At 39.0% G+C, this 27,753-nt stretch overlaps 1 protein-coding gene across 2 annotated transcripts in view; it reads right to left on the bottom strand.

Annotated features, from left to right (window-relative positions):
• LOC137102364 (regulator of G-protein signaling 6-like) overlaps positions 1–27,753 on the bottom strand; it is a 63,552-nt gene that overhangs the window by 11,300 nt on the left and 24,499 nt on the right. For both annotated transcript variants that reach the window (XM_067481812.1, XM_067481813.1), the window contains exons 3-5: positions 5,301–5,397; positions 2,789–2,839; positions 1,825–1,931 (exon numbers count right to left, since the gene is read on the bottom strand). In XM_067481812.1, the coding sequence (XP_067337913.1) occupies positions 1,825–1,931; positions 2,789–2,839; positions 5,301–5,397 (255 nt within the window). The remainder of the gene's footprint in view (positions 1–1,824; positions 1,932–2,788; positions 2,840–5,300; positions 5,398–27,753) is intronic.

Genomic DNA, 27,753 nt, shown 5'->3' with positions numbered 1-27,753 from the left:
TGTAACGCAGCATCAGCACACAATCACCTTGTATCTCTGAGAACAATCTAAATAATTTTATTATCAGAATTGAACAAATTTGGAACATCTGATTCCTGAAACTTCCCCCCCCGCCCCCCTCAGTAAGAGGCATCCTGGGGTGTCGGAGAGGCGTGGGAGTGCTGCAGCAACACAATAAAATGAGAAGCGATGAAAGCTGCAAGATAAACAATGGGAAAGCTGAACAATAAAGCCAGCAGGCAAAGAACAGATTCTGATAGGAATGTCATTTGACTTCACTCCAGTTTAAAAACCATCTTTTGTAGTTTCAATGAGGAGGGATATTACATGGCATTTTGTTTTTCCCTTCTCTGCATTTCTCTTTGTCTTGCACTTAATTTGGTTAGAAAATGAAATGCTAATGAATGGTGATTATCTTTATGAAGCTTTTCCACTATGGCAAACAACTCTCCTCCTCCATCTCTTGCCTGCTCTTCTACTTCATTCTGCAGGAAGAAAAGTAAACTCAAAGTACTGTAATGTGCACTGCTGTCTGCTTTAATTAACTTGCTCCTCCAGCTCTGATGGAGGCTCGGCTCACTACAAGACTGGCTGCATAGGAAGAAAGAAGATGTTACAGACATCGTTTTAGTCTTGCCACGCGATGCCCCTGCCAGTCCCCAAGAGGAATCTGGGAACATTAGTTTCTTTTTTAATTATGAATTTCAGGATTTAAAAAAAAAAAAAAAAGTCAGGATTAATTAACGTGTGACTTTAGTGCCACGGTCTTATCTGGGAACAGTGCAGGAAGAGTGAAAAGTCAAGCATGCTCTGCCTTTTGCTCTTACTCTTGCTGAAACACTGAAGTAATTCTACAGTTGTGTACCACTTTACTACACCATGTGTCTCTGTCAGGCTTTTGGTAGCCACCCACTCAGCCTGGACCCAGATGCGCCTCCCTTGCTTGCATGATGAATATTTTAACAGATAGACATTCATTTTTAATCAGGTCACAGGATCCCAACATGGCACTGAAAAAGCTTTAGAAAGCGAACAGGGACTTATGTCATCAAGATCAAATTAGTTTGGTGTAATTCCATAAAGGAACAAGTAATTTCCAAAATCTGATTGGGGTCTCTATGAAAATAAGCGCCCCCACAATCAGATTAACCTCAATGGAATCTCTCACACTAATACAGGATGAGGAAGGCTTTAGTTTGAGCTTCTGTTACGAAAGGCACAGGGTAATTTGCATTTATTGGAGGACAAACTGCTGAAATCCATTAACAATAAAGAGCCATCTACAGCAGCTTTTAATATAGGCTACACTGTGTGTGTGCCAATACACAACTTCAGAACCGCAGTAGTAATAGAAGGTTAACATCCGTAGTCTCCATCAGGCTTCTTGTGCTAAAGTGGAGCAACATTACATCACAAAGTGGATATACAAAGAGCAACGCTGTGCAATAAAGCAATTTATATATTTTACACATTTGTGGTTTGAAACAGGATATGTTTTTCTTCTGTTAATTCCAGAATGTACATATTATACATGTAGAAAGCCACTGATATCTCACCGTACTTTATTAGATTCTAATTAATTTATTCACTAGTGCTATAAACAGAATACTCATCTAATCTCTTCGGTTCTGTCAGGAATGAATTACCAGAGTGGGATTTGGTTAAGGTTGACAAAGTGCATTTCATAGTTAAATGTAATTTACAATCATTTATCTACAAATAAATCTCCCGTGTGGTGTTTTGGTCAATAGGATGAAAATCAGGCTCTGCATTATTTAAAAAAAAGAAAAAAGAAAATGGTTTCATGGTTTCACTCCGGCTCACCTGAAAGCGGTAGAAAGTGCCGTCATCTTTGAGCGAGAGGAGGTGGTCTGAGATAGGGAAGATGTAGCCCTGAGCGGCAATTAGACTCCCGATGTGCATGGCCTCAGCTGTGAAGGCAACAGAACCAGGAGTCCAGATCACAGCAGGTCTCTAAGCACTCCACATTTTATCCATTATGCAGCATATTTATCGATGAAATTTACTCAGTTGCAATAATGTCAGCACAATTAAGTCAAACTACACAGTCACGGAAGTGACATTTTGGTGAAAGTCAAATATAACATCAGCCACCAGTACAAATCAGAATAAATATGATATTTGTACAATGTTCCGCCCTTACAAAGTCACACATAAGCAGTTCCTGATCTCCTTTTAAATCTCTGTGGCATTTCAGCTATAGGATTCAGCCTTGGTGCATCCAAGATATTCACGGATGACTCAGTGTCCAGGCTGTAGGCTATTGTACCGACAAACACTGCTCTCCCACCACTCTGCCTCAGGTCAGACCAACTAAACAACAAACCCATCGCAAAAGCTCGCTGCTGTTTTCTTATTTTCCAACACAGTCCTTGTTGTTGATGCAACTTTAAAAATTTATTTTTTTCTGTAGGAAAGATAATCTTCTGAAGTTGATTAAAATATACCAGTAATTACACTTGTCGGGTGAGAAACTCCTATTTACCATTTAAAGTAGTTCTCATTGTAAAGATAAATAAACCTTGTATTTTATGCTCTGCAGAGAAACACTTTACAGGCAAATTAAGGAGAACTCATATTTAAATATTAATGGTTATTTCGGGTTCTAAACTGTGGAGTGTTGCGCCCAGTAGGTTTCTGTCATTACACTATTTGCATATCTTTTAAGCTGAGCTGCTGGGCTTCTGCTCTCACAGAAGGCTGTGGCCTTTGAAGAAAGTCACTTTATGCAGCACAGTACAATCTGCTTTCATTTTTCATAACGTACCCGGATCATCGATGGACAGGTTCTTCATGAGCCACTGTACAATTTCTGCACCTGAATTAGGTCAAAGACAAAGAAATTATTTCCTTAAACTTTCACACAGTCTGCTGTCTGTAATCGTTTGCAGTTTACGTAAGATAGAACATTATATCATCAGCATAAAAAGCCAATTAATACTTTTTTCCCCAGACTGTCTTCCTCTTGCAGCTTGCAACTGCTGTTACTAACACTTCAATATAAAGAGCAAATAGTCTGGTGGAAAGAGAATCCTTCTGTCTCGTTCCACTATGTGCTGTGAATCTCCTTGGTCCTAACCCCAGATGTAGGATTTTTTTAAACTGCCTTTAGCCAGGTTTTGAATTTCCTACCTAACCCAAACCCATTAAATCAAAGCCATTCTCTGCATTTTGCGATAATCAGTTATACTTAAGTGTCCCTGATGTTTGAAGAATCCTCCCTGAATAAAGCCACATTGATCTGTATCCATTTGTCATCTACTATGTTTTCCAGTCTATGATAATTAATATTCCTCATGTTCCTGTATATAATACATTGCATAAATCCATGCTCTTGGATGCATATCTATCTATCTCGTATAACCTCCTCTATACTTATTGCTTTTTTCCAAATTTCTTGGCTCTTTATTAATATTGAAGTATGTTTTACATTGGTTTCTGCTCTCATAACTTTAGCTAATTCTTCTATAACCTTTTCCCCCCCATCTATTTTTAGTTTGAGCCCACCATTAATCGTGTAACAAATTAGGTCCACCATGAATACTTCCCCCCTGTGTTAACCTGAATAGCCCATTTAAATAAATTAGAAACAAACATTGGTAGAGATGAGGTCTGATTTAGAGAAAAGGAGGTAGGGAGTAAACAGTTTTTCCATTAGTTGTCATTACCAGATAAACCTGACGACACTCAAAACTATGTGTAATAGAAAGCAACATTACTGGCTCTAAACTAATACAGCCCAATGTTAAAAACAGGTGATCTCATGAAATAATTCCAGGAAACTAAGATCTGACATCATAACTATGATAGTTAGACCTACTTGAAAGCATTTTCTTTGCAGTGGAGATGGAGTATCATCTGTACCCTTGTAATCTAGAGGGAGGCAGAGTTTAAATCTCCATCATTCATTCATTTCTCAGCGTTCAGCATTCAGCTGCACGCATTTGGGCTGCTGCTGCTGTGCAAATCCATCCACTGCTGGAGTAATTGTGTTTAGTGATACGCTCTGCTCATGACATATTGGGGTAATGCATAAGCGCCATAAGTGCTAGGACTGAAAAGAAAAGAGTTTTTTTTTTGGTTTTTTTGTTTCTATCATTTGCTTGGGTTGTGCCAGAGCCTCCCACTCCAGCTCAAGCCTTTTAAAGTGATTTAGGTTATCAACAGAAGCGACTACAGCCAGCAGGCAAGGCGGCTACCATCCATCTTCAACATATGGGTCTTACTTTTCTATTTTATATGCTTATTTATATACAAAGTTTCATTGAGCACATTTTCCCAGAGACCCACATTAAGAGCTCACACACTGACAGTGCAGGCTCTGCTGAAGCAGTCGGGGGTTGAATGCTTTGCTCAAGGGCACCTTGACAGTAGGAGGGAACCATTAGTCACTCCACTTCCACACGTTCTTTTAATCATATGCTGTCCTCCCACTTTGCCTCCAGCTATTCAGATATTCTCCTGTGATCTGCTGCAGAAGTGGCAGCCTCGTCACAGTCACTAGAAAATCCAGCCACAACACATCTTGTGTTTTTGGTCCAAGGGCGTGAATCAGCCAGAGATTTACACTGCTCATAGTTATTATAACTGATCATGATTTAGCAACCAGAAACTGATGAGGATTTACCATTGGAGTACATAACCCATAACTTTTGAATACTTTTTACCCCCCATCCTACAATGAAAAACCTTTCGCATAATTTATTTTTTGAGACAGATCTGTCTCAGTCCATTGGAAGTGTTAACATGTTGGAGCCACATTAACCTGCTTGTACTGACTGGTAAATTCTAAATGTAGGGGAGTGGGGTCTGAATTCAACACCAACCTTTGTCATGGTACACATTGTTTTCATTATTGTAAAAATAAATAAATAAATAACCATGATCAAATTAAAGATAGCGTGTTTCCACCATGTTATCTCTACACTACAGAAAAGAACAGTACTAGAAAAACTGACGTGTACTGGGAATCTAATCTTAATTTACTGAGTTGAGTGAATAATATGATTCATTAAAAAAAAAAAAAAAACCAGAATTAAGCTGAAAACAGTGGGAACAAATATCATTACAGTAACACTACCTAACATGTTACATTGTGTTTGATCCAGCACTAAAAAAATAAAGATGCAAATATAAAAGGAAATAAGCATATTTCCCAAAATGTCAAACTAAATTATAAAACATGGAGCATTTCAGCATTTTCTAACATTTTCTCTTTCCCGAGGACATCAGTGATGCACGAACACGTCAGTTTTTCACAGGTTCTTTTTATTCCTTACCTGTGACGACACTAGGGATTTTGGTCATGAAGCTTTTAACAGTTCTGATGGGCACACCCTCCGTCTCATCCTGGATGCGGGTGACAATGTCCTCAATCTTTAGACAAAGACAAGGACAGTTTGATCAAACTGAAAAGTGACCATTCATTTGAGATGTGCACTTGATATATAGTTATATTCTTAGCATTTTAACACCAACAATCATATTAGTTGTATTCTTGTAGTTTCTCCTATACATTTTACAGTTGCAATTTGTCACAGCACAAAAGCTTCTTTAACATCTGCGTCTGAAGATGCTCTGCCTGAAATCATTCTTTGTAGTGTTCAATATTCCAAACTCCTTGTCATGATACCGTGCTGAATCATTTTCCTCTCAAATAGGGAAAAAAATGCAGATTCAGCTCACTTACCTTTAAGACCACACATTCTGCAACTAAGAACTTACATTATATGGCTGCTTCTTGTTTTCAAAGTACAAAAATCATTTCATGGGACCTTTAAAAATGCAAAATACACCAACGTTAATTACAGTAAAAATGTGGGCATCTACTGTAACTGCCCATAATATTTACTAAAGTTGCAGCAGCAACAGCATAAAGTGGCAGAAAAACCTTGTTACAGAGTCGTGTGAAATCATGTGATTAAAAACAGAAATCAAGGTTCAACAGGACAACACATGCCTTTGGTCTATTATCACAGCTGTAACGTCTCTTCACAGATGCTTTTTTTGCGTTGGAGAGTGGGAAGTCGGTCGCTTTGGAGACAGCTATCGCACAACACAATTCAGAAACTATATATAAACCCTAAATCGAATCTAGGAGAAACAGAAAGGGGAGAGAAATGTGGCCAACGCGTGTTTGAGAAGAGCTAAAAGCAAAAAGCTCTGATTACCTTTTCTTGCAGCGCGTTGTGCAAACAGACCCTTTGAGCTTTATGATTATATTTAAACGCATGTTAGCTACAGCAGCTGTCAGCTGAGTACAAATTGTATTTTACAATATCTACAGCTTTGATTTCACTAGTCAACACTACATTTACGATTTGTAAAACTCCTTAAAAAACTATAAGTGTTATTTTAAGGTTTAACAGCTGGCTGCATACATATTATTCAAACATCTAATTAAATTCTTCCTCGTTAAAAAAAACAAAACAAAAAAAAAACCACTTCATACATCCACAATTCTTCTTATCCATATTTGTCATTTCCAATATCCACATTATTCTTCTAGATATCTTCTTCCTACACTATTCTTCTTGTATACGTTTCAGAGGCAATTGTTTTTCAATTCATAATTTCAGATATTTCGGCTTTCTGAAATGAAAAGAATATTTCAGATATCCATGATGTAAATTTAAATTTAGACAAGTGTGGAGGGGGAAAATCCCAGAAATCCCATAATTGTATATAGAAGCAGGTTGGACAGCTACATCTTGGGAGTTTACTGTAGATCAGCAGTAACCAATAGGTGGACCGCAGTCCGGGTCTGGATCCAGAGCTGGAATCGACATACCACTGAGTTTTCATTCAGTTTCGGTGGAGGTGAAATTTCGACCGACGACTCTTTTCTGACATTGATTCTCTGGCGTTGAATTATAACTTTCTGTGATTTGAGCCATTTACTTCACACATTGCAGATGTTGATACAATGACAATGCTACTTCAATATATATAAATTAATTGTAACATATTAGCTCTTCTACTCTGCATAGACTGGACATGCAGTAAACCTCCTGGCATTTTTTAACGCAGCCGTCAGCCAGACAGGCTACATTTATACAAGTCGTCCAGTAAAAGTACAAAAATAGGTTTGTCACAATGAAAAAAACTATTCTTTTTATAAAAATATTTTCATGACAAGTTAAAAATGGTTTATGTAAGAAAGGAACATCTTTTTAAAATTAACCTAATATTTATTTTATTTAATAAATCATACGTTTACATCTAGTGACTGTTCGGATAGGTCTTATTTCTCTCTGACATTCAAATGTGAAAACGCCAACTTGCTTTTTACGGGAAATTGTGGGCTACATATTTTTGCTGTAGGTTGGAGGCTTACTACGATTTCTGCTTTAAAACCAGGACATTAAACCTGTACAGTTTTAGCACATGGCACCCTGTAAAACTGATGAGATCAATATCAATCATTTATTTCAAAACAAAAGTCATATATAATTCACATCCCAGGAAATGTTCCCAACCCATCCAGAGAATCCCCCTGACAAGCCCTCTGCCTTTACCTTTCTAGCCATCCGCCTGCTGTCACACTTTTCTTCTATCATGATGTAATAAACACATTCTGGTTGTCAGTCATAAGGCAGGGGGAACAGGCAGCTTCAGAACAATGATATGATGCAAACATGACCTTGATTGTGTGTGGCGACAGTTCCTTTAAGGACACAAATGATTTCTGGACTGTTACCTTTTAGACAGTGACTGTTGAGCAACACGATGAATTGTCACAGAAAAGGAACTAAAGAACATGTTAACATCTGCTGGATTCATCAGTGCTCGTCACCATTTTTGAACAAATAGAAAAAAAAAATGTGTACGTGCATGCATGTGACACCTGAGTGTGGCATGTTCTGTGTTTTATTGTTGTGCGACTCTCTGTGCTGCATGAGTGTTTCTGTGTTTCCATCTTGGCTTCGAGTGAAGACCAGTGGGTGCAGATTTCATGTGAATTATTGTGAGCTGCTCGATTTAATGCCCCACGAGGCAGTGGGCTGCCTCGTAGCAGTGATATCACCACACGTTCTACATGGACCAGGTAGTGGGCTTGCATGAAGCTTTAGTAATTTCCATGGGCATTTATTTGCAAATAAATGCACCTATAGCAAGGGAAAGCTTGACCTACAAAAACGAGAAGCATTAATTTAATTTTAAAGTAAAAATAATAGTAAAAGATGAAGATTCCATCAATAGTACATAAGCATTATATCCTATGGATACACAGATATCCATAAAAATATCTTATCTTTATCTGGAGTCTCCTTGAAGCGACAGGAAGCAGTCAAAATAACTGACAAGTGGACCAACAACAAATGCACCCAAACACGTGCAGAAGACCAACAAAATTACAATTTGTAAAAAATGCACCCTTTCGATTTCCTGACCCAGAAGATGCCATTCTTCGTGCAGAGAGGAATTGGTGAGAGTGGAGACCAACATGGTCATCACTGTGGTAATAATGAAGCAGGTGTACATCCTGTTGAGACAGAAAATGTCAGGCATGCCCCTGAGGGGTGGGGATGTCGGTGCAGAGATATCTGGGTAACACATTTTGAGAGCAAAGAAAGAAAATTACCTCCTCTGAACCATGCAGCTCTAAGCCTTCCCCACAGTGACAGTTTAATACGCTGCCAGATCGATAGCAGGCCAGCTGAGGGCCAGCTGGAGAACAAGCAGACAGATGACTGGCATTCAGACATTGGGGTTCAATATCCTCGCTCTTCATTTCACAGGGGCTTTGGGAGTTTAACTCTAAATGGACTAATATTGTTTTCATTCCACTAATAACTAATGGAAAGGCACCCATCAGGATGGGCTGTAAGATTTGAATGTGGAGAATATGTTCTCCAACGTGTGTTAAATGTATTTTTGACATAAGCGCTGTAAGTTCCAGTGTCACGCAAAATTCTTTTATTGGAGCAGTCCTGTGATGAACAATGAAGTTGTGATAAAGCTGTATTGTATCATAAAAATAGCCTTGTTTAATTCTAATTTACTCTAATTAAGATTAAAGCTACAATGTGGAGGTACAGGTGGAGCCATGAAGGCAGCAGATGATGCCATCTGCACAGTGTGGGTACTACTTTCCGACTGAGACTAGAAAACTGTGATAGTGATAAGTGAACCGTGATAGGTGGAAACAGTCTAAGTGTGAAAAGCCCAGTCTGTGACAGTCCTCGCCAAAAACTCAGGTGCGTCCCAAGCCTTATGTCTCATCTGGGCTGCTAGTCTCAGGTCGTGACTGGCAGCTGAAGGTGGACCTTGAGACACACCTAAAGTTTCCTGAACAAATTGAGAAGACCACTCTAAGGTGGTCTGCAGAGGCTTAGCAGGCAGTCTCTACACTAGAGTTCAGTTTCCTTGTATTCAGAGGAATTACAGTAAATAGAAGCCACTAAGCCCATTACCCAAGCTACAGAAAAAGCTTCATGGTGGCTGTGGATAAAGATCCATGTGCTACTTGGGACACAAGCCAGAGGCTGATCACCCACAGCTGAGTGTGAGGGTCTCTGATGATCCAGGACCCAAAACACCTGACGACCCTCAGTTCAACACTGATGTGTTCAAGTCACATTTCAAAAACCTACAAAAACTGAAACATGTAAACAAAAGCCAAGCCAACAGATTTAAACAGAATAAAGACATAACTATTGCATGTCAATTATTTAGTTCTGATGAATTAAAACACTGTGGGCAGATTTTTCAAATGGCCTATTTTAAGACTTATCCATGACAACAGCATCATTCTGTTGTCAGGTAACTGAAGAAAGTAAAACCGTTTCATCAAGCAGTATGATATAATTAGATGGGTAATTTACAGTACGTGTTGCTGGTCAAAAGCAATATTTCTGAAGAGGCCTGGTATGTGATAAGACTAGTTAAAAGGGCTCACGGGATGATTTAGCTTCTACCAGGGCTGATTAAATATATCTTCATACTGTATTACCTTCACAAGATTCTTCAAGTGCACTGTATTGATTGGAACATGTTCCTCTGTGCTTTAAGTGGCACTTGTATACCGACAAGGAAGCCAAAACACGAGAGAAGGCAATGGGAGAACTTGCAGAAAACCATAAAAACAGATGCAATTCCTCTAAAATGTGATGCACATATTAAAGATTGAGCTTAAAATATACAGTACAATACTGAATTAAAGGACCACAAAAAAAACAAACAAACCTGATTTTGCTTTAGGGTTGTACAAGTATATAGCATAAAGCAACCTACATAAGTCTGAGGCCACACACCACTAAATCTTACACAGATCTGTTACACTGGCTTATCTATTGATGCTGGCAACCATTCACGGGACTGAATCTTGCACGTTTTAAAGCTCTTCTCTTGTAACTTAACCTTCTGGGTAAGCAAAATCATTTTGCATATATACATAGTAGTAATTAATTATGAAACATCCTATTATGAGCAATAGCATAACATTAAATATCTCCACCAATAGAGGTGCCTGGTGTTCGTGTACGTAGCTAAAAGACATCATAAAAATAATCAGATTTTAGGTTAATGTTATTTTTATCTTTTATTTTTTTATGTAGCATGTTTATTTCATAGCAGTTTTCCAATCTGATACATTAGATCTGAAGAGACTCATTATCCATGTGTCCCACTTGGCCACTCATGCTGTATTTTATATCTCCATGAACTTTCTCAAAAAAACTCTCCTGACATTTTATATTGTACTAAAAATAACTTCATTATGATCCCTTGAAATGGAAAGCAGTTCATTTCCTAAGTAGAATGCCGGGTAATATGGTGTTCGAGGCACAAATATTTGTTGCAGCAGCAATAAAGGACACTGTAAAACATGGCGATTGTAAATCATATTTCACAGTTCTACAGGCTGTCCCTCAAAGAGTGACTCATACTTACAGTGTGAGATATGTGACAGTAACAGACAAAGCACTGCATAGAAAATCCTTGGAATCTCCACTGCATTGGAAGTAGTGCAGAAAAGGTGTGGAGAGGACTATCTTGAATTCCACGAAACTCAAATGGAGAATTAGACATAGATTTTACATTACAGCAGGAGCTAGATTAGAATATCCAGAATCAAGATCAGACATTCTAACTGGTGTGTGGTTGGTGTGTTTCTGTCACTGGTTAACCCTTTAACTGGTATTGTAACCACACGGTTGACCCTTTTTTTTTGCTGCAGTAAAAACTGAAAACCTTTGGCTTTTCTTTGGCTGTTTATCCTCATTCACCTCATTGAGCATCGATTAAATCCACTGGGTGGAGATGCTGTAAAGAAATATTTTCTGGAAAAAAAAAACTCAAGTGACTCGGTGCTGCACAGCTCCTAACATGGAATGTGTGTGAAAGTGGTCATATCATTTCTAGACACCCTAACAATTATTTTAGTTGAAGGGCATAAGTCAGACAATATATACCTTTATATATCTATAATTTGTCATAAAATTGAGCTGCCACTGTAATAAGGCAGTTTAAACAGCCCTGTACAAGGTTAATTGCTCATTCTTTACCCATTTTCTAACTATTGCTAGTCATTCAATTTGTAAACTACACAGACATAATTTTGTCAAATGTTCGCCTACTTGTGAACACATTCCACATATGAATCATGATAGCTCAAAAAACACACACCTTCAATATTTATATTGTTTGAATCGGTAAAATTGTGTGAACATTTTGATAATGATAAAAGAAAATACACATTTTGCAATACTCAGTTTGACACACACATAAACACACACTAATCAAAGTATGTATTCTAATCTCTATAAATGTTTTTATATTAAAAACCTCTGTTGCAGAAATGAATTAAATCTATTCATGTCTAGGAAAACCAACAGGACAAGTCAACCAGCAGGTTGACTCACACATCTGCTTCCTAATTGGGTAATCTGACAAATAAAACCTGAACTATTGCTAAATCATCACACTTACACTAAAAAATATTAGTGTGGAAGTTAAAGGGTTACATGATAACATGATAACATGATTGCTTTGTTGAAGTAAGAATTTCACATGTTCAGTTGTTCTCTGAGGAGGTCCAGAGTTATTAAAGTTAGTATTCATTAGGCTGTGGAGTTAATGGGACCCAGACTTGTCACGGCAATAATGCTCCATTTTCCACTGTCCCCAGAAACACCCCTGTGAATTCCACATACCACATTTTAGCCCTTGTTTGGCTCAGTATTTACAGGTGATTAAGATCTAGCTTTGTCCAGTGTTGTTGTTGGTACATAGCAGTCCTGGAGTTTCACTAGAATTACAGATATTTGAGCAGAGCTGCAGCCCCAGACTGTGATTGTATTGAAGCCATAATGCTCTAGCTGCACATCAGGAGCCGAAGGTTTAGAGCCAACGGTGATGGGAGTAGTGTATGGCCATGTATGAACCTTTTGTGTGCAGGTGTATGTATTACCGTTATCTGGGGTAACTGTTCCTTCTGAGAAAAGGCTTTTCTTTCAGCAGGGAGCTTCTCCTCCCCTGCAGTGTTTGAATCCCACAGCTGCAGCTCAGAGATCTGTGCACATATGCACAAATCACATGCTCCATGAGTGGAGCCGATCACAATCAGACTGAGATTGAAAATTTGACAGCCTGGGGTCATTCCAAGGATAACTCTGCATTTTTGCATTGTATTACTCTATATTTTGAGATATGCTGTATATTTCAGGATGTACTGTAGCATTGAAGTATTTTATTTCTAAAAGCTATTGTGATGCAAACAATCACAAAAACAAGTTACTGCTCCAGTTTAACAGAATTTGATTTATCATGATCAGCAGCAGAAGCAATATAAAGATTTTAATTTTATTATTATGGGATGGGGGACAAGCTTTTCAGCAGATGGATAATTTATGTATATCCTTTGTCAATGTATATTCATCCATGACTATTCTTGATACATAGTACGTACATATATTAGCATATAATATACAAATATATATTATAGCACTGAGACCTTTTACTTAAGTAAACCACAGTGTAGAAACAAAACAAAAAGCTTTGTGATTAGTAAAAGTAGAAAAGTATTATAGTATCAAAATATACTTAATGTAGTAAAGTAGTCCTAGTCCAGAATGGCCCATTTGAACATAATGTAATGGTTACTGCTACTGTTAAAAGGTACATTACTTCATATACTCCTCATCTTATTGTAACCGATCATAATTATTTGTAGATTATATTTAGTTTCGATCTGAATCTAAAGTACTATAGCTGGTAACTACAGCCGTCAGATAAATACTAGTAGTATAAAAAGTTTAGTATTTAACTATTTTAATGTAATGGAATGAAATTATTACAAATACAATTGCAAGTACGTTGAAATTGTACTTTCTACCACTGATTTTACAGGGGCTGAACCTCATTTCTCATTAAAATAAAAAATAATTCAGTGGAGACTGAAGCTCTAGCAAAATGCAGCCGCAAGGGGACACAAGCCAGTGTCTTCTTGTGCCAGTCCCAAGTCAAACACCTACCGCCACCGGTGCTGTTGACAGGGTGCCGGTGGAAATTGAGAGGAGGAAGGTGTGTTCGTAGGCAGAGAGAGAATAGGAAAGCTAAGAATGAGGGACTGACAGTAGGGACTTGAATGTTGGGACTATGACAGGGAAGGCTACAGAGTCAGTTGACATGATGCAGAAAAGGTGGATATACTGTGTGTCCAGGAGACCAGGTGGAAAGGTAGCAAGGCTAGAAGCATAGGAGCAGGGTTCAAGTTGTTCTATCATGGATCCTGAAAGAGGAGTTTGTGGGGAATGTTCTAGAGGTGATTAGAGTATCAGACAGGTTTATGAGTCTGAAGCTGGAAATTGAAGGCATGATGTTCAATGTTGTCAGTGGTTATGCCCCACAGGTAGGACGTGAGTTAGAAGAGAAGGAGAAATTCAATGGAGCAATGGAGATTGTGGAAAAGAGGTGAAGAGGCGAGTGCAAGCTGGGTTAGATGGAGGCACATGATTCGCTGTGGTGACCCCTGAAAGGGAGAAGCCCAAAGGAAAAGAAAGACTGAAGCTCTAGCAAGACTACCACAAAAATGATTACAGCTCAGGGTTACATTTTTTGTACCTCAGCAAGATAATTTAGAGTCATTTAATCATGATAAACTAGTAATATTAGTGAGTTCAATAACTAAGATAATAGGGTCTCATTTAGGTACTTATTCCTCATGTTAGTTGAAGGTGCAATGTACATACAAATACCTATATGTACATTGTACCTATACAAATACCTTGTTTAATCTGAAAACAGACTTTTCTACCTCACATGCAGTATCTGCCTTCGTTACCACGCATGAACCAATTCTCCCGTTGTTTTTCCAATCTATATTTTTATGAGCTTTTTGTCAACCTTTATAAAACTGGGTCATTATGATGTTCAGATAATTAATCTTCTGTGTGATGGAAATTGCTTAATAAAGTCTACGCACATGAAGTTCATGAACAGTAATGTCAAAGATTACAATAAGAAGCCTTTGGTAATCAGATCTAATTTCACAGGCCATTCCCATCTTCCTTGAATGTGGAGAAGTTTACCATGCCAACCCAGCAAGAGATGAAAATAGTTTCATCAAAAATATTAAACACTGATTTTGATCAAATTGTACGTGTAGGTTACACACAAACACACACACACACCCTTAACTGAATTGCTTTCAGCCTGAGTGGGTGTAATGACTCATGGCGGAGATGCTGAAGTCGTCTGCCTGCAGAAGGTTCGGTGTATGTGTGAAGGTCACATACGATAGCCCTGTAACAGCAGTGATGAGTCTTACTGGTTGCAGCCCAGTGCATCTGGCAGCAGGGCGATGTGACTGTTAATGGATGTGTAATGATAACAGGACGGCTCTGCCACAGTTGACTGCCGGTGCATCTCTGCTTGACAGCAGATACCATCATGGCGCAATTTATGAGGCTGGTCAGGATTCTGGACCACAGAATGAAAAAGTCATCAGGTTTTAAACATTTCAGACAAATGAGCCAATAAGTAATAAAATGATTGTCATTGATCAAAATTGTAGTCCTGAAATAAATGAATATCACAGCCATCCGTGAAAGAGTGGAGACCAAAGACGTGAACCACCTCACAGAAACAACATCGTCTTCCCTATTGATCCAAGTCCCTAACGGTGCTACAAGCGCATACATTTTTAAGCATGGGTGTAGCACATCCTCTTTGTGATTCACTGCTTTTAATGCCTCATCTTAATGATGTCTGCATCTACCCTCATTATATCTAATTTAAAGTGCAGAAACAGGAAATGCATTAAACTTAATAAATACACTTCCTTACTGTAACTGTAAGGGAAGTTTGCACATATGAGCCACTGCTACTGTTGTACGTATTGAGCTCCCTCTTGCTCGGTCACAAGACAAAATTATGAAGCAGATTCTTTCACCTCCATTTTTGATCTAAAAACTGCTGTGCTGTGAGCAAAGGTGTCAGAAACGCACATGGAAAAATTTAGTAATCCATCTTGGTGAATGCAAACCTAATCCATGGACAGTGCAGGAAATGGTGAATAAATAAAACCTTTCACTCCGTTTAATGGTGAATGTAACCCCATAAAAACTACCTTCCACTATGAATACAAATACAGAACCCCAACAAAACTGTGATACATGTACAGAAAAGGGTAAATATAGAACTATATTTCCATTTGGGGTGGGAATTAATTCTGTTTTTTGTTCTGTACCAGAGATTGTCATGTGGAATCGGATATTAGCCTGGCTGCAGTAGGAGCTGGAGCCTCCCTATATGGTTAATGCCTTGGGGACACAGCGCCTACTGCAGCACGACCAAAAAGATTTGAGAATGAAAGGCTATTCATCTTTTACTGCCTGCTTCCATCTGTTCTAAAATGAGTAAAGAAAGTCTGTAAAAGTGCAAAGAGGAGGAACATTGAGTCTTAAAAAAAAAAAAAAAAAAAGATTTGTCATTTTTATTTTTTTAGAAAACTAGAAAAGCTCTGCCATACAGAGGGCTGCAGCTTGATGCAGTGAGGGCAATAACAAGTTAATGATGCCAAAATGTTTGATCAGTAGACTGACAATTGCCTAACTCCATCCTGCCTGCCTCTGGCCACACTACACAACACAGATTTGCCATTTGAAACCCAGTCTGACTGCACCTTCAGGGCTGCGTGGACATCTAGAGACGGTTTCCTGTTCATTTAGAGCAGGACATTTTATTAGTACATGGAGCACTTTAATGTGTAGTGTGACATTTTAAACATACAAACCAAGTTCAGCAGGCTTAGTTTCTTTGGGCTACATGAGTAATGTCACCTAATTTTGTAGTGCGTGTAAGCTGGCAGTGTGGTTCCATGGAAACAGAAGAGTTCAGTAATGAAATTCTGGAGATGAGCGCAAAGGGCACTCATTGCCACTGGAAACAAAACTACATTTAAAAAACAGTCGCTTTCATTGCCAAGTGTCATGGTATATTTTCCATCCACTCCTCCGGAGAGCTTCAAAGGTCCTGTTTCGGTTCTTTTTTTGAATGTCAAAAAAAGTATTTCCATCTGGTTATCGAGAGATTGGTGCTGACATTGAGGGCTGCTTCAACACGGTCATTGCCCTCATGTCTTGAAGGGCACTGCCTTTCACCAGAGAAACAGAAAAAAGTATTCATCTTCTGAGGTGATATTGCTCCTCTGGCCTGGAGAATTCACTCAAAAATCAATCATCTCTAGAACATATACAGTACAGTCTCATTTGTGAACAAAATGTAAAGTGTTATTGCCCTACCGCCTCGTCAGATATGATTTTCATTAGGGGATATTCTGATCTCAACCGTACTCATGTGTTCCCCTTTCACTGAGAATGACCTGGCTTGGTCACAAAATTCTAATTGGAACAGTTCAAAGTTTCAAAATAAACTATAGTATATACTGTATGTTACAATCGTTAAGGGCAAATTAATTGATTTTCAACTTGGTTCTTGTGTGGGGAGAGCATTCATTTGAGAAATGTACAAATCCTGTTTGCCTTTCCCCTGTTAAAATATCTGCTAACAGCTAGAAGATGTTTTAAAACAGAGGGACATTTAAAAGCATTCACGTACATGTACTGCCCAAACTAGAACCATAGGAAAGTACATTGAAAATATAGGAAAGTTTAATTTAAGGTGACGAAAACAATGAAAGCCCCTTGTCTAAGTCCTTAAATACCCAAAGTCACTGAGTCCTTTATAAGTAATGGATAATGGACAGTCCTGTCCTCTGCAGACAAGTCCAAAAACATTTAATCATTTCCAAAGCTACTATATTACATAAACAGCAGCATCTCTGATTCCACACGGCTCAGCCACCTAACAACAATTTTTTAGTTGTAAAATATGTAGAGAAAAAAAAAAAGAGTTTTAAAGGTCAAAGTTCTCATAAAAACATGGTGATTGAGTTTTCTATCTGGTAGAGAGAAGAGCAGCCATCGACATCAGGAAACTCTCCCAGGGCGATAATCAATCCAGACAACGTTTCATTTCTCCTGGAGAGGGGACACCAGCACAGCTGACCTCATGTCTCAAAGGCAGATACATCCACACCTGGCAGAGCGTGAGTGATCATCACAAGGGGAGGCTGATTATTTTCTATTCTCCCTGTTCACACATAAGATTCCAGTCTGCTTCCAAGAAGTTGTGTCATTGCTGTTTATCAAATATCTTATTACATACATGTACAGGTAGGTTATTTGTATACTAGACAAGAGAAGGAGCTTTTTATTAGCAGCCCTGCTATCTTCATGGCTGACAACAGCAGCTGCCTATTCCAGAGCGATTACACATTTATTCATCATGGTATAATACAAACGGAGTGAAAATGAGGAAATTGACATTTTGCTACTTTTGGCAGAAAAGCTTTCTTGGGCTCTGTGTGTCCTTAACCAGCTGTCAGGATAAAATTACTTCTTGATTCTTGTATCTCAAGAACAAAACAAAACACAGTCAGTGTCACAAACCTGAAATATCTTAAAGTGCAGGTGGCTAAGACAAATCATTTTGGTGTTTTAAAAGTATCTTTTGGGATGTTTGAGATGTGTGCTAAATAGAAAAACCACAACTACAAAGAGAAGCGTCAATTTGAATTAAAAAAAAAACTCAAATTAAGGCAGCAAGGGAAAGAGAAATTGGCATTTCCTTTCACAGATGAGACTGTGCCCATTTCCACTTCATTCTTAGTTTGTCACAGAAATCCATTAGCCTACAATTTACTGCTCTCTTGCTGCAGTGTCACAGTGAAAAAGGACGGCTATGTGGGCGTCTCTTCGACGGCACTCAAAATCCTACCCTAACACTTCAAGGATTCGACATGAAATAGCACTGCAGAAAATAAAGATGGAGACTCGAGGGGTATGTCAGGCCTCCTTCCAAAGCTTTTTGGAATCTCATTGATGGCTGATGAATTATCTGTTAGAAATTCATGCATTATGACTGAGGACTGTCCAACTGTGGCTGATTCTACGAGCTAGAGGAGTAGACCAGAATGCACCGCTAATGCCGTTTCCGTTGCAAACACTATTGGTGTAGCCGTTACATAAAAGGAGCTCTTGCAACAATTTGTAACTTTTCTGCAAATCTCTGCTGTCCCTGAACACCTCGGACAAGAACTGCTGATGTGAGCTCCTTAAAGCTATGTAATGTTATGGTCTTCAAGAACAACCTGCATTTAAAGGCAAATAGGGTCCACTTACAGCAATTTCCAGTTTCCAGGATATTTAATTTGCAGGTGTCAGGGAGCTGCCATTATTATACAAAGCAAGAGAAAAGTGTTTTGCACCACAATGTTGACACTTTTGTACTGCAAAACGCACCTGGAGAATGGCCGAAATGGCCGGTACAACAGACGAGATAAAGGATGATTTCGCCTAAACGTTGGCAAAAACCTAAGAGAAATGATCAAATACCTGCAATATTGAAGAGATTTTCATCAACTTCAAGGGGTTTAGTGCTAATTAGTTAATTTTAAAGATATTGAACATGATTAATGTACTGATGAACATCAACATGTCGGCATAAACGTTGTGAGAGTGTTAGCATTACAGGCAAAATAAAAGCCCTGCAGATTTGGACTCTTTCAAACACAGATAAAGTGTTGTTCTATATAGTAATGAGACTCTACAGTCATTAAATGTAAATTTGCTAATTATAATAGAAATCTTGGCTGCAGCACTGCAGGTTTCAGGTAGGAAGAAATGTGTGGGTGCAGGGAATGGGTCAGTTATTCCGGCAATTTAGCATGAGAGCTGAGAGTAGTTTATACTTAAATGTTAATTTCTTTAATTAACCAATATGTTATAATTATGTTTCACACCCACATAAATACAGCTAAAAGAAGTTTTTCTTAAGTAATTTTACACACACACATTCACAGCCTTTTATTAATCCTTTCTTGACCAAACACATTTGCAGAGTTAAAACTTTGTCTTTAAACCAATTGTCAGAATAAATCACATTCATACACAAAGGTACACACTAGCTGTGAATGTTGCCCAGAACATGCACCAGCTGAAAATTTCACATTCCTATTTCTTTTTTTTTTTTTAGGCAGGCAGCAGACTAGTCCGAGACAGACGACTGGGCCCCTTTCTGTTGAATGCAATACAAATTGGGCCAGATTAGAGCTCATTTAGAGGATTAAAGAGGAGGATATGTGGGGTGTCTATTGCTAGAACTCCAACCCACTCTGGGGAGTTTTTCATAGGCCGCTTACAAGCACAACAGGAAGGGAAAAGATCTGAGGCACAAGCCAAAGGGCCAGGCTCTGTCTGGGAATAAAGGTAGAGACTTGGATAGGTGTGAAGGAAAATCTCTCTGTCCCTCTGTTTATATCGTTGCTTTACCTTTATGCTCTGTCCCTGCACTATTAACTATTCAACTGACTGATGGCCTGAAGAACATGTTCAACAAACAGTAAAAACAAAAGATTAAAGTATTAGTTTGAAGGATTTTCATGGCTCCTTGGCCACCTCTCGCTGCAAGAAAATGTATTAACAGACAGGAGCAAAACAGCTGGTGTGAATCTGGAACGGACAACCTGTCTTTACACCATCTGGCAGAGAGCTGCAGCGTCAGCCTTATATTTTACATTATGTTGCTGGATCCTGAGAAACTGATGAGCTTATGCAAAAATACTCTACACACTTTGAATCTTGTATGTACAGGCTTTGATATCTTTGAGTGCCCATTTTAAGCTCTGCAATGTGAACTGATGCTGTGAGGTGAATATGGACCAGACGGAAAAATAAATAAATAATCTTTTTAAAAAAAAATTTATGTAATCTTGTGGCTGAATCTGCCAGAGGTTCTCTTCTATTTCCATGATTTATAGTATCATTTTGAAACTAGGCGTATATCCACGGACTTTTACTGCACAGCTTTTACACTGCACGATGCAACTAAAGAGACACTATGAAGCCGATTTGCAATTTACTGAAATGGGAAATTCTATAGATTTTGCCGTTTATGAACAAAACCCACAGCAGTATTTGTGGGATTTCTGCTTCCTGCTGACTGTGGAAAACTGTAGCCTTCAGTGTGGGTGTGTGTGGATGGGATCAACAGTGTGTGTCCTTGTTGTCATGATGACTCTACCGATAGCAGTGCAGAATGAGGGTCTGAATAAGGGAGTTCCCCAACAGATTCAACAATGAAGCATGCCGTCTCAAAGGTCCAATTAGAGTGGAGCCTGAGCTCTTTTTCCACTACCTGCCCCAGTGAAATTGAGGCTTAACACCTTCCACAGAGGCTCCATTTGTCTTAAGTTCTCCCGAGTGCCACGTTGTGAAAAACCTTCTTCTCAGTAAGTTATTATCATGTTTGGTCTTAAAATCTTGAGTGATTACAAATTAATTTGTGCACACTCATTAAGGCAATAGCCTTGACTATACAGTTGAACTAATGGATTTCAGCACCCTGAAAGTGTCATTTTGCTTCAAATCTATTTTACAGCCTTATATTTCTTAATGAAATATTCTAACAATAGGTTTTACAACACAGTCTCACCTCTTTATAGGAATTTCCCTTAAAGCAACTCAAGTGTGCTGTTTATGACACTTTGTAAAAAGGTGTGAATTGTAATGTTGGGTTGTTAAAATGAGATTTGCAGTAATGAGCTGCAGTAATGCTCACAACTGTGAGGCTGCAGCAGTAATCTGAGCAAAAGACTATCATCAGAATGTTCTTGACAACAGCTTCAACATGCTGGTGCTCAGTGGTAATTATCAAATATTAGCATCTGAAGGCAGACCTGAAGCTCAGAGGAATGTATCGTTTTTTTATTTGGTCATAACGTAAACAGGCAACTTGAGTTGCTAATGATGAAGCTACGTGAAAAGTTGAGGGATTAATCCTCAACAAATGAGAAAATTGGCCTTTATCCTTTCACTTTAAAAAGGACCATTTGTTTGAGTGCAGCCCCATGAGGCAGAGCAATCAATACGTGCCTTTAACATTAGCTAAACGTTGCACTCTCACATGTTATTTCACAGGGCTTTTGTCTCTTGGATTTTAAGTCTGCTGTTCTGACTGAAAGTACAAAGCAAAGACTGGAATTTCTCAGGGGGATACATCTGAGCTCCATTTATTTTGTCTGGCATGGCTGGGGCCCATTTGTAAGGCCATCAGTGTTTTACTGTACCTGCAACCATTGTTAACCTGACGACATTAATTTAACATTTACAGCCTTTCATGCAGCTCTGGCGATTTGTTGCAAAGCGGCAAAAGGTCCCACAGCCTTTCAGCCAACGTGGCTAATACACAGCTTTATCAGCCGGGTGGGAGAAAGCAGGAAACTAATAAACCAAGCTACAAGCCATTGATTTTTGTTGGTATTGAAGGTGGAACAACAGCAACAAACAACAGCAGCCCCGTGCACAGACCCCATATTTCAGCCTTGCATTGAAGAGTGTCATCGACATCCCACCAGGAGCTGCTGACCTGATAGTTAAGCTGCTAGACATCACTCATCAAAGCCTTGTGCATCCTTCTGGGGTCTAGGATAGACCTATTCATCCAGTTTGCATCTCAGATCCACATTGGATTTTTCTGTCAAACTTAGGACATGAATTTGCCCATTGGTTCTGCCATTGTAGGGCACCGAGCAACAACTGCTTTTAAGCCATTCTTGAGAGGTCTTAAGCAGGAGAGGGTACAAATGCAAGCACTGGCAAAGAACGTGCGAGAAAACACTCTGCAGTAGCAATGGCAGAGAGCGCACTCTCCAAATGAGAAAGTGAGTGGCGCCCGGGGATTTGCAACACGGCCACACAGGAAGTGCACATCAGGGAGAGAAAGAGCTCATCGTGATTGTTCATTCTGAAAAAGCACTAGACAAGAGGACACTTCCGTTTTTAACACAGTCCTCTCTACTCTTCCAATAAAGCAATGGTTCAGACCATGGTATCACTTTAGCTCGACTTCCCCATGGGCCAGTCAAGCCCCTGGCCACACAAGTTATGTTGCAATTAACCAACTGTGGTGAATTGAAAATCTAGTTGTTATGCCCCATCAAACTGCACTGGAAACCCGCCTCTGCCCCACTCATCAAATCTGAAAAGTCATTACAAAATGAGCCGGGATGTTTAGGTGGGACATGAAAGAAGGGATGAAAAATAAAATCCTGTGATTAGCAATTTCACAGAGTTAAAGTGTCCTACTGAAATCAGTACGTCCACAACTTTCTGCCCTCTTTCACTCGCTCTCCATTCTCTGTCTCTGCTGCTGCAGATGAACAAATAAAGCAGAAATGCCATAATAATTTTTTTTTTTTTTTTAAGCCACTTTTAATGAAAACAGAGATTGCCTCGAATGTCAAGTGCTGCAGATGAGGCTCTGTTCATTGCAGCTGAATTAGGCTTGAGCAGTCAAGGAAAGCCATAACATTGATAAGTCATTTCTTTGCAGCTCAGTGTGGAGGGAGATGGCAGCACGCGATTACAAAGCAAGGAATGCTTTGAATCTTCCCGACACACACGTTCATGAACAATGTCCATTTGTTGCTCCAATAAGCATTTTCTGACTGCATCAAAATTAAGTAAAGTGAATTTAAATGTGTATGATTTGTAACAAAGAAAACAAAATGAAAAATGTGTCAGACTGGTAAGAGAAGCTTAGAGGTGAAACAGGAAAAACAGAAAAAGAGATCAAATGAGTGATGTAGGCAACAACAACATTTTCATCCCAGTTCCCAGGATGAGCACACAAATGTAATATAGAACACAACTCAGCTGATGGAGGAGTGTAATTTCATTCACTCCTCCAAACTATCAATAATTCACTAATGCAAAGACTCTGGTGCATCAGTGTCTCTACAGTCATCAGAATGTATCAGCTCCTTGAAAATGAGAATCATGCCAATTTAAAAATAACAATTAAAAATGTTATACAAATCCGACTCTACAATCTTTAATCATAAACAAGGACACACATGAACCCATACTTTAGCCACTGAGCAGCAGGCCTGTAAATATATTTATATATTTTATATATTTAAAAAAGGTGTCAAAATAATAGAAGTAGGACAGTGGAAGAACTAAAGTTGCTTCTCAGGACTGTGAAAGGCCACTGTGATCCAGCTAATGTCATTGGCCATAAAAACCACATACAAGGTGGAAACGTGAAATTCACATTTGCAGCGTTGCCTTTGGTTGCTTTTTGCATTATAGTACCACTGGTACAGCTTGTCTGCTTCTCAAAGACAGACCTATGGGTGCTGAAATTTGGTTGTAATGTTTACGTAAGTAAACTTTACAGTCAGTGTGTCCACAGTGAAACATGACATACAAGACAATTTAATAAGGGGTTATGGTGGCCACTAAAGTATCAATCTATTGTACCTGGACAGCCTATAATCCACTATGAAAAATGATCATTGTATGTTATTGTAGAGGTGGAGGATTTTAAAGTACTCATTCTTAAAAGCTGGACTTGGAGGTGGAATGGTTAAACAGCACAAAGATCCTCTTCTCAAGCCTGTACCCAAGCCCAGCATTTCCTGGGAACTGCCAAAGATTACTCACTGGCAGCCGTTAAATTTAATCAAGTTGTGAACTTTTATTCACATGTTTCATTGGAATTTAAGTTTTGAATGTGTTTCAGTGGGTGATTAGCTTGTGAGTCAACTACAAATACAGTGTCATGTTGTTTTCTCCCATGTGTCAATCTATTTCTAATATTTTGATCGCTGTACAACAGAGTCAACACCCAATTATACAAACCAACTATGTATGAACATTTCAAGCATCTAAAACTTTGCTGTAAACAGGGTCAAATAAGAGTGACCTCCCTTTTTCTCACATCCTTTCCTTTTCTCATTTCTGCCTGGGAAACTACACTGTGTGTGTGCGTGTGTGTGTGTGTGTGTGTGTGTGTGTGTGTGTGTGTGTGTGTGTGTGTGTGTGTGTGTGTGTACACTGAAGTCAAACTGAGTTTCCCAAAGCCACTTTAAAAGTCACAGCAGCTTCACTCAAGTGTGATGACTGAATTTTCACCTTTTTGTTTCCTTGTCAAATTCTCTACTTGCCAATTACTGCTGGCTTCTTGGTGAAAGGGAGAAAAAAAGAAATAAGATGGGGCCACTCCATCTTCATCACAGCAGGCAGCAGCTAAATTGAGATCAAACACCCCAAAGGGAAAGTGTATGCAAAATCACAGGAGTCCATTATTTCAGAGCCAGGCAGTGATGTCTGGTTACAGATGTACTGAAATGGCCTGTCATAAAAGTTTGCTTATATGTACAGAATGCTGTAGAGATGATGGTTTTTGTAGGCCAACCCATAAGTTAGCATCTTCCTGGTTCCCTTTCAATTTGTAATTTGATTAAGCGCTTTCACCTGTTCTACATAAAACTTTCTTCTTTTGGTGACCTAATAAAGCTACTGATCATGAAGACGACTTAGTGACTGGGTGAGTCTTCGTGTAAGACACTGTTCCTGACAACCTTTTGGGACAAGGAAGGCAGGAGTGTAAAGAAACAAAAAACGGATTCGCTGATTTTAGGACTCCCACACAGCACTCTGTACAGTACATAAACACATTTCCTTATGTTTGTAGAATAATTGTTAATCTTAAGACAGTGAGACTCCCACAGCAAGAACTTACAAATGCCTAAACCAATATTAAAATTAGTAATTTAGCAGATTACAACTAAGCAGCAGACACGACGGACAACTTGGGGGTTCAATGTCTTTCCCAGGGAAACTTCGACTCATAGCCAGGAGCGAGTCAAACCACTGACAATGTGGTTTGTGAAGAACCGCTCTACCAACTGAGCTACAGCTACCCAATTCAGTGATCATATCGAAATACAATAATATTCAGCACTCTGATCAAAAACTACATTGGAAAGATCATTACATACTTTGTGCATTTTTGACTTGGACACAACGCACTGTGGTTGAGGGAACATTCAGGGATTCATGATCAGTGACCTGAAAGTAAATGTAAACGGTAAATGATCTGCTCATGTCACACTTTTATCCAAAACAACTTACAACGTTGCGACACACACACGGTGGCTGCCATGCAAAGTGCTCAGCTGACCCACCAGGAGCAGCTTGGGTTTCAGTGACTCTACCAAGGACACATTGACATGTTGCCAGGAGGGAGCGGGAGTCAAACCCGTTTTGTGGATGACTGCTCTACCTACAGAGCTACAGCCAGTCATGCCACATTTGCAACAACATTGGGGGAAAAAAAAAAAAATCTAAATATTTCCTTGTTTAAAATTTCTGGGCCTCGTAGTTAGACATTTGCACAGAGATTTAGCACTATTAGGGGCGACTTGGGCCTTGAGCAAGACACTGAACCCCAACTTAGTTGCTCCCAGTGAGAGTTGGCCAGCTGAATAGCAGCTCCCCCATCGGTGTGTGTGTACAGTAGTTGTGAGTGGGTGAATAAGAAGCAGTGTAAAGTGTTTTTAGTGCCAATAAACAGAAAACAGCTATATACGTGCAGACCATTTACCATGTTTAGTGTGTTTATACTGCTGTTATTTAACATCTCAGCTTCCACAGATGAGACAGTCTGTGCCGCAAAAGAGTTTTTGCAACCTTTGCAAATCAACAACCTGCCACTTTGCTATGATATTTTTGTCAGGAATGAGAATTTTATATTTTTAATTTAATTACCTGCCATTCAATTGAAATGTTTCACCCTTCACTTATCTTTGCTGCTTTTCACTGGGTTGACCACAGCTGTTCAGTCTGTCCTCATAGTCTGACTGATTATTGTTAATGGCCCAATGAGGCAGAGAGAACTTTTCAGCACATCCACAATCTGTCATAACTGCTTTTGTTCAAAAAAGACTGACGGCCATGAAAGCCTGTACAAAACAAAGGACAAGACCTCCAAGCGTATTAACAGAGTATATTCAGGCATCAAATTGTGGTTTTGCTGTGCACAAAACTAAACTCTTCTCCTATTAATGCTGTGGCGTCATTACGGTGAGAGAAAAGGCAACGAAATGCTACATTTGCAATAAACCAGCGCACCGAGGGTCAGTACATACAAAACATTTACATAAAAAAGAAAATCAATTACAACAATTATAACAACCCCCCCCCCCCCCCCCCCCGATCACTTCTCTGCCTCTACAGTGATGAGCCATGAGTTACTAGAATTACAAAAAAGGGCCCCATTTCCAGTGTGGATGCTACTGTATAATGTGTGTATGTTCATTCTAGAGTATCATTTCTAGATTCAGATTATTCGTATAATTAAAAAAAGCAAGTAATTGCATTCAGGTGACACAGCAGCAGCAAAGGCAATATGGATTTCTGTTTTTTTTTTTTTAAAGAAAATTGCTCCACTAGATTTAAAAACGTTTTGATCTCCATAAAAGAACTTTAATGCAAACGGTAAAATGTAATTAAATTAAATTAATTAAAAGAGATGAGGTGAGAAGATTTATACCTTTTATAGCTGTCCAATAATTGCAAAACTGCAGCTGGCAGGTGGTTAGCTGGCTGGTAACAAAATGTGCCTACGAGCACAATCAAACATATTCTAAATCCTGTTTTGAATATCGCCAAAAGCATCAGAAGGAACAATCTGGAAAAAAATGTGAGGCTCAGGACACATGAAAGCATTATATTGAAAGGAGTTCTCTGCTATTATGTCTATGAATGCCGGAAAATATCCATACTGTGATATTGTTGATTCTGGCATTATTATTATTATTTGGCGGTCTGTTATTCAGCCCGCTCTGACTCAAGGATACAAATGCAGAACCTGGAGTGGAGAACGAACAAGGGCTCTGTGCACCGTCTTGTTTCTAAGCTATGCAGTAACTAACCTCCTGCAAAGAACCACTTAGTGGAAAAAGTCAAATCTCTGAGCTACTATTTAGCTGGGAGAAACCAGTAGCTTCTCAATTTACAGTGTGGTGAAAAGGCCTGAATCTGAATTGCTTTCTGACTCATAGAAATGAAATTAGCAATCATCTGACAGCTGTGAGGAGAAATATGATGAGGTCCTTGAAATGCAATAGATATTTTATTTCATCATCTTGGGAGCTAATATGATAATATCTCATTTGATATTGAATACTGAAATAAAAAAACAGGTTGTGCCTTAATGGAATTATACCAAATCCCATGAATGTATAAACAAATCAGTGAAAATTTCGGCTGCAAATTTACAGAAAGGTCAGAAATCAAGGTGGCACAGAATGTTTCAGCCATGGACGGTGAGTGTTGAGGTCAACAGCAGTTAAGCAACATTCGTGAAAACCCAGCTACA

Source organism: Channa argus, chromosome 17 (genome assembly GCF_033026475.1).
Source record: "Channa argus isolate prfri chromosome 17, Channa argus male v1.0, whole genome shotgun sequence".
Taxonomy (NCBI): domain Eukaryota; kingdom Metazoa; phylum Chordata; class Actinopteri; order Anabantiformes; family Channidae; genus Channa; species Channa argus.
This window is presented reverse-complemented; position numbering and strand designations above follow the sequence as displayed.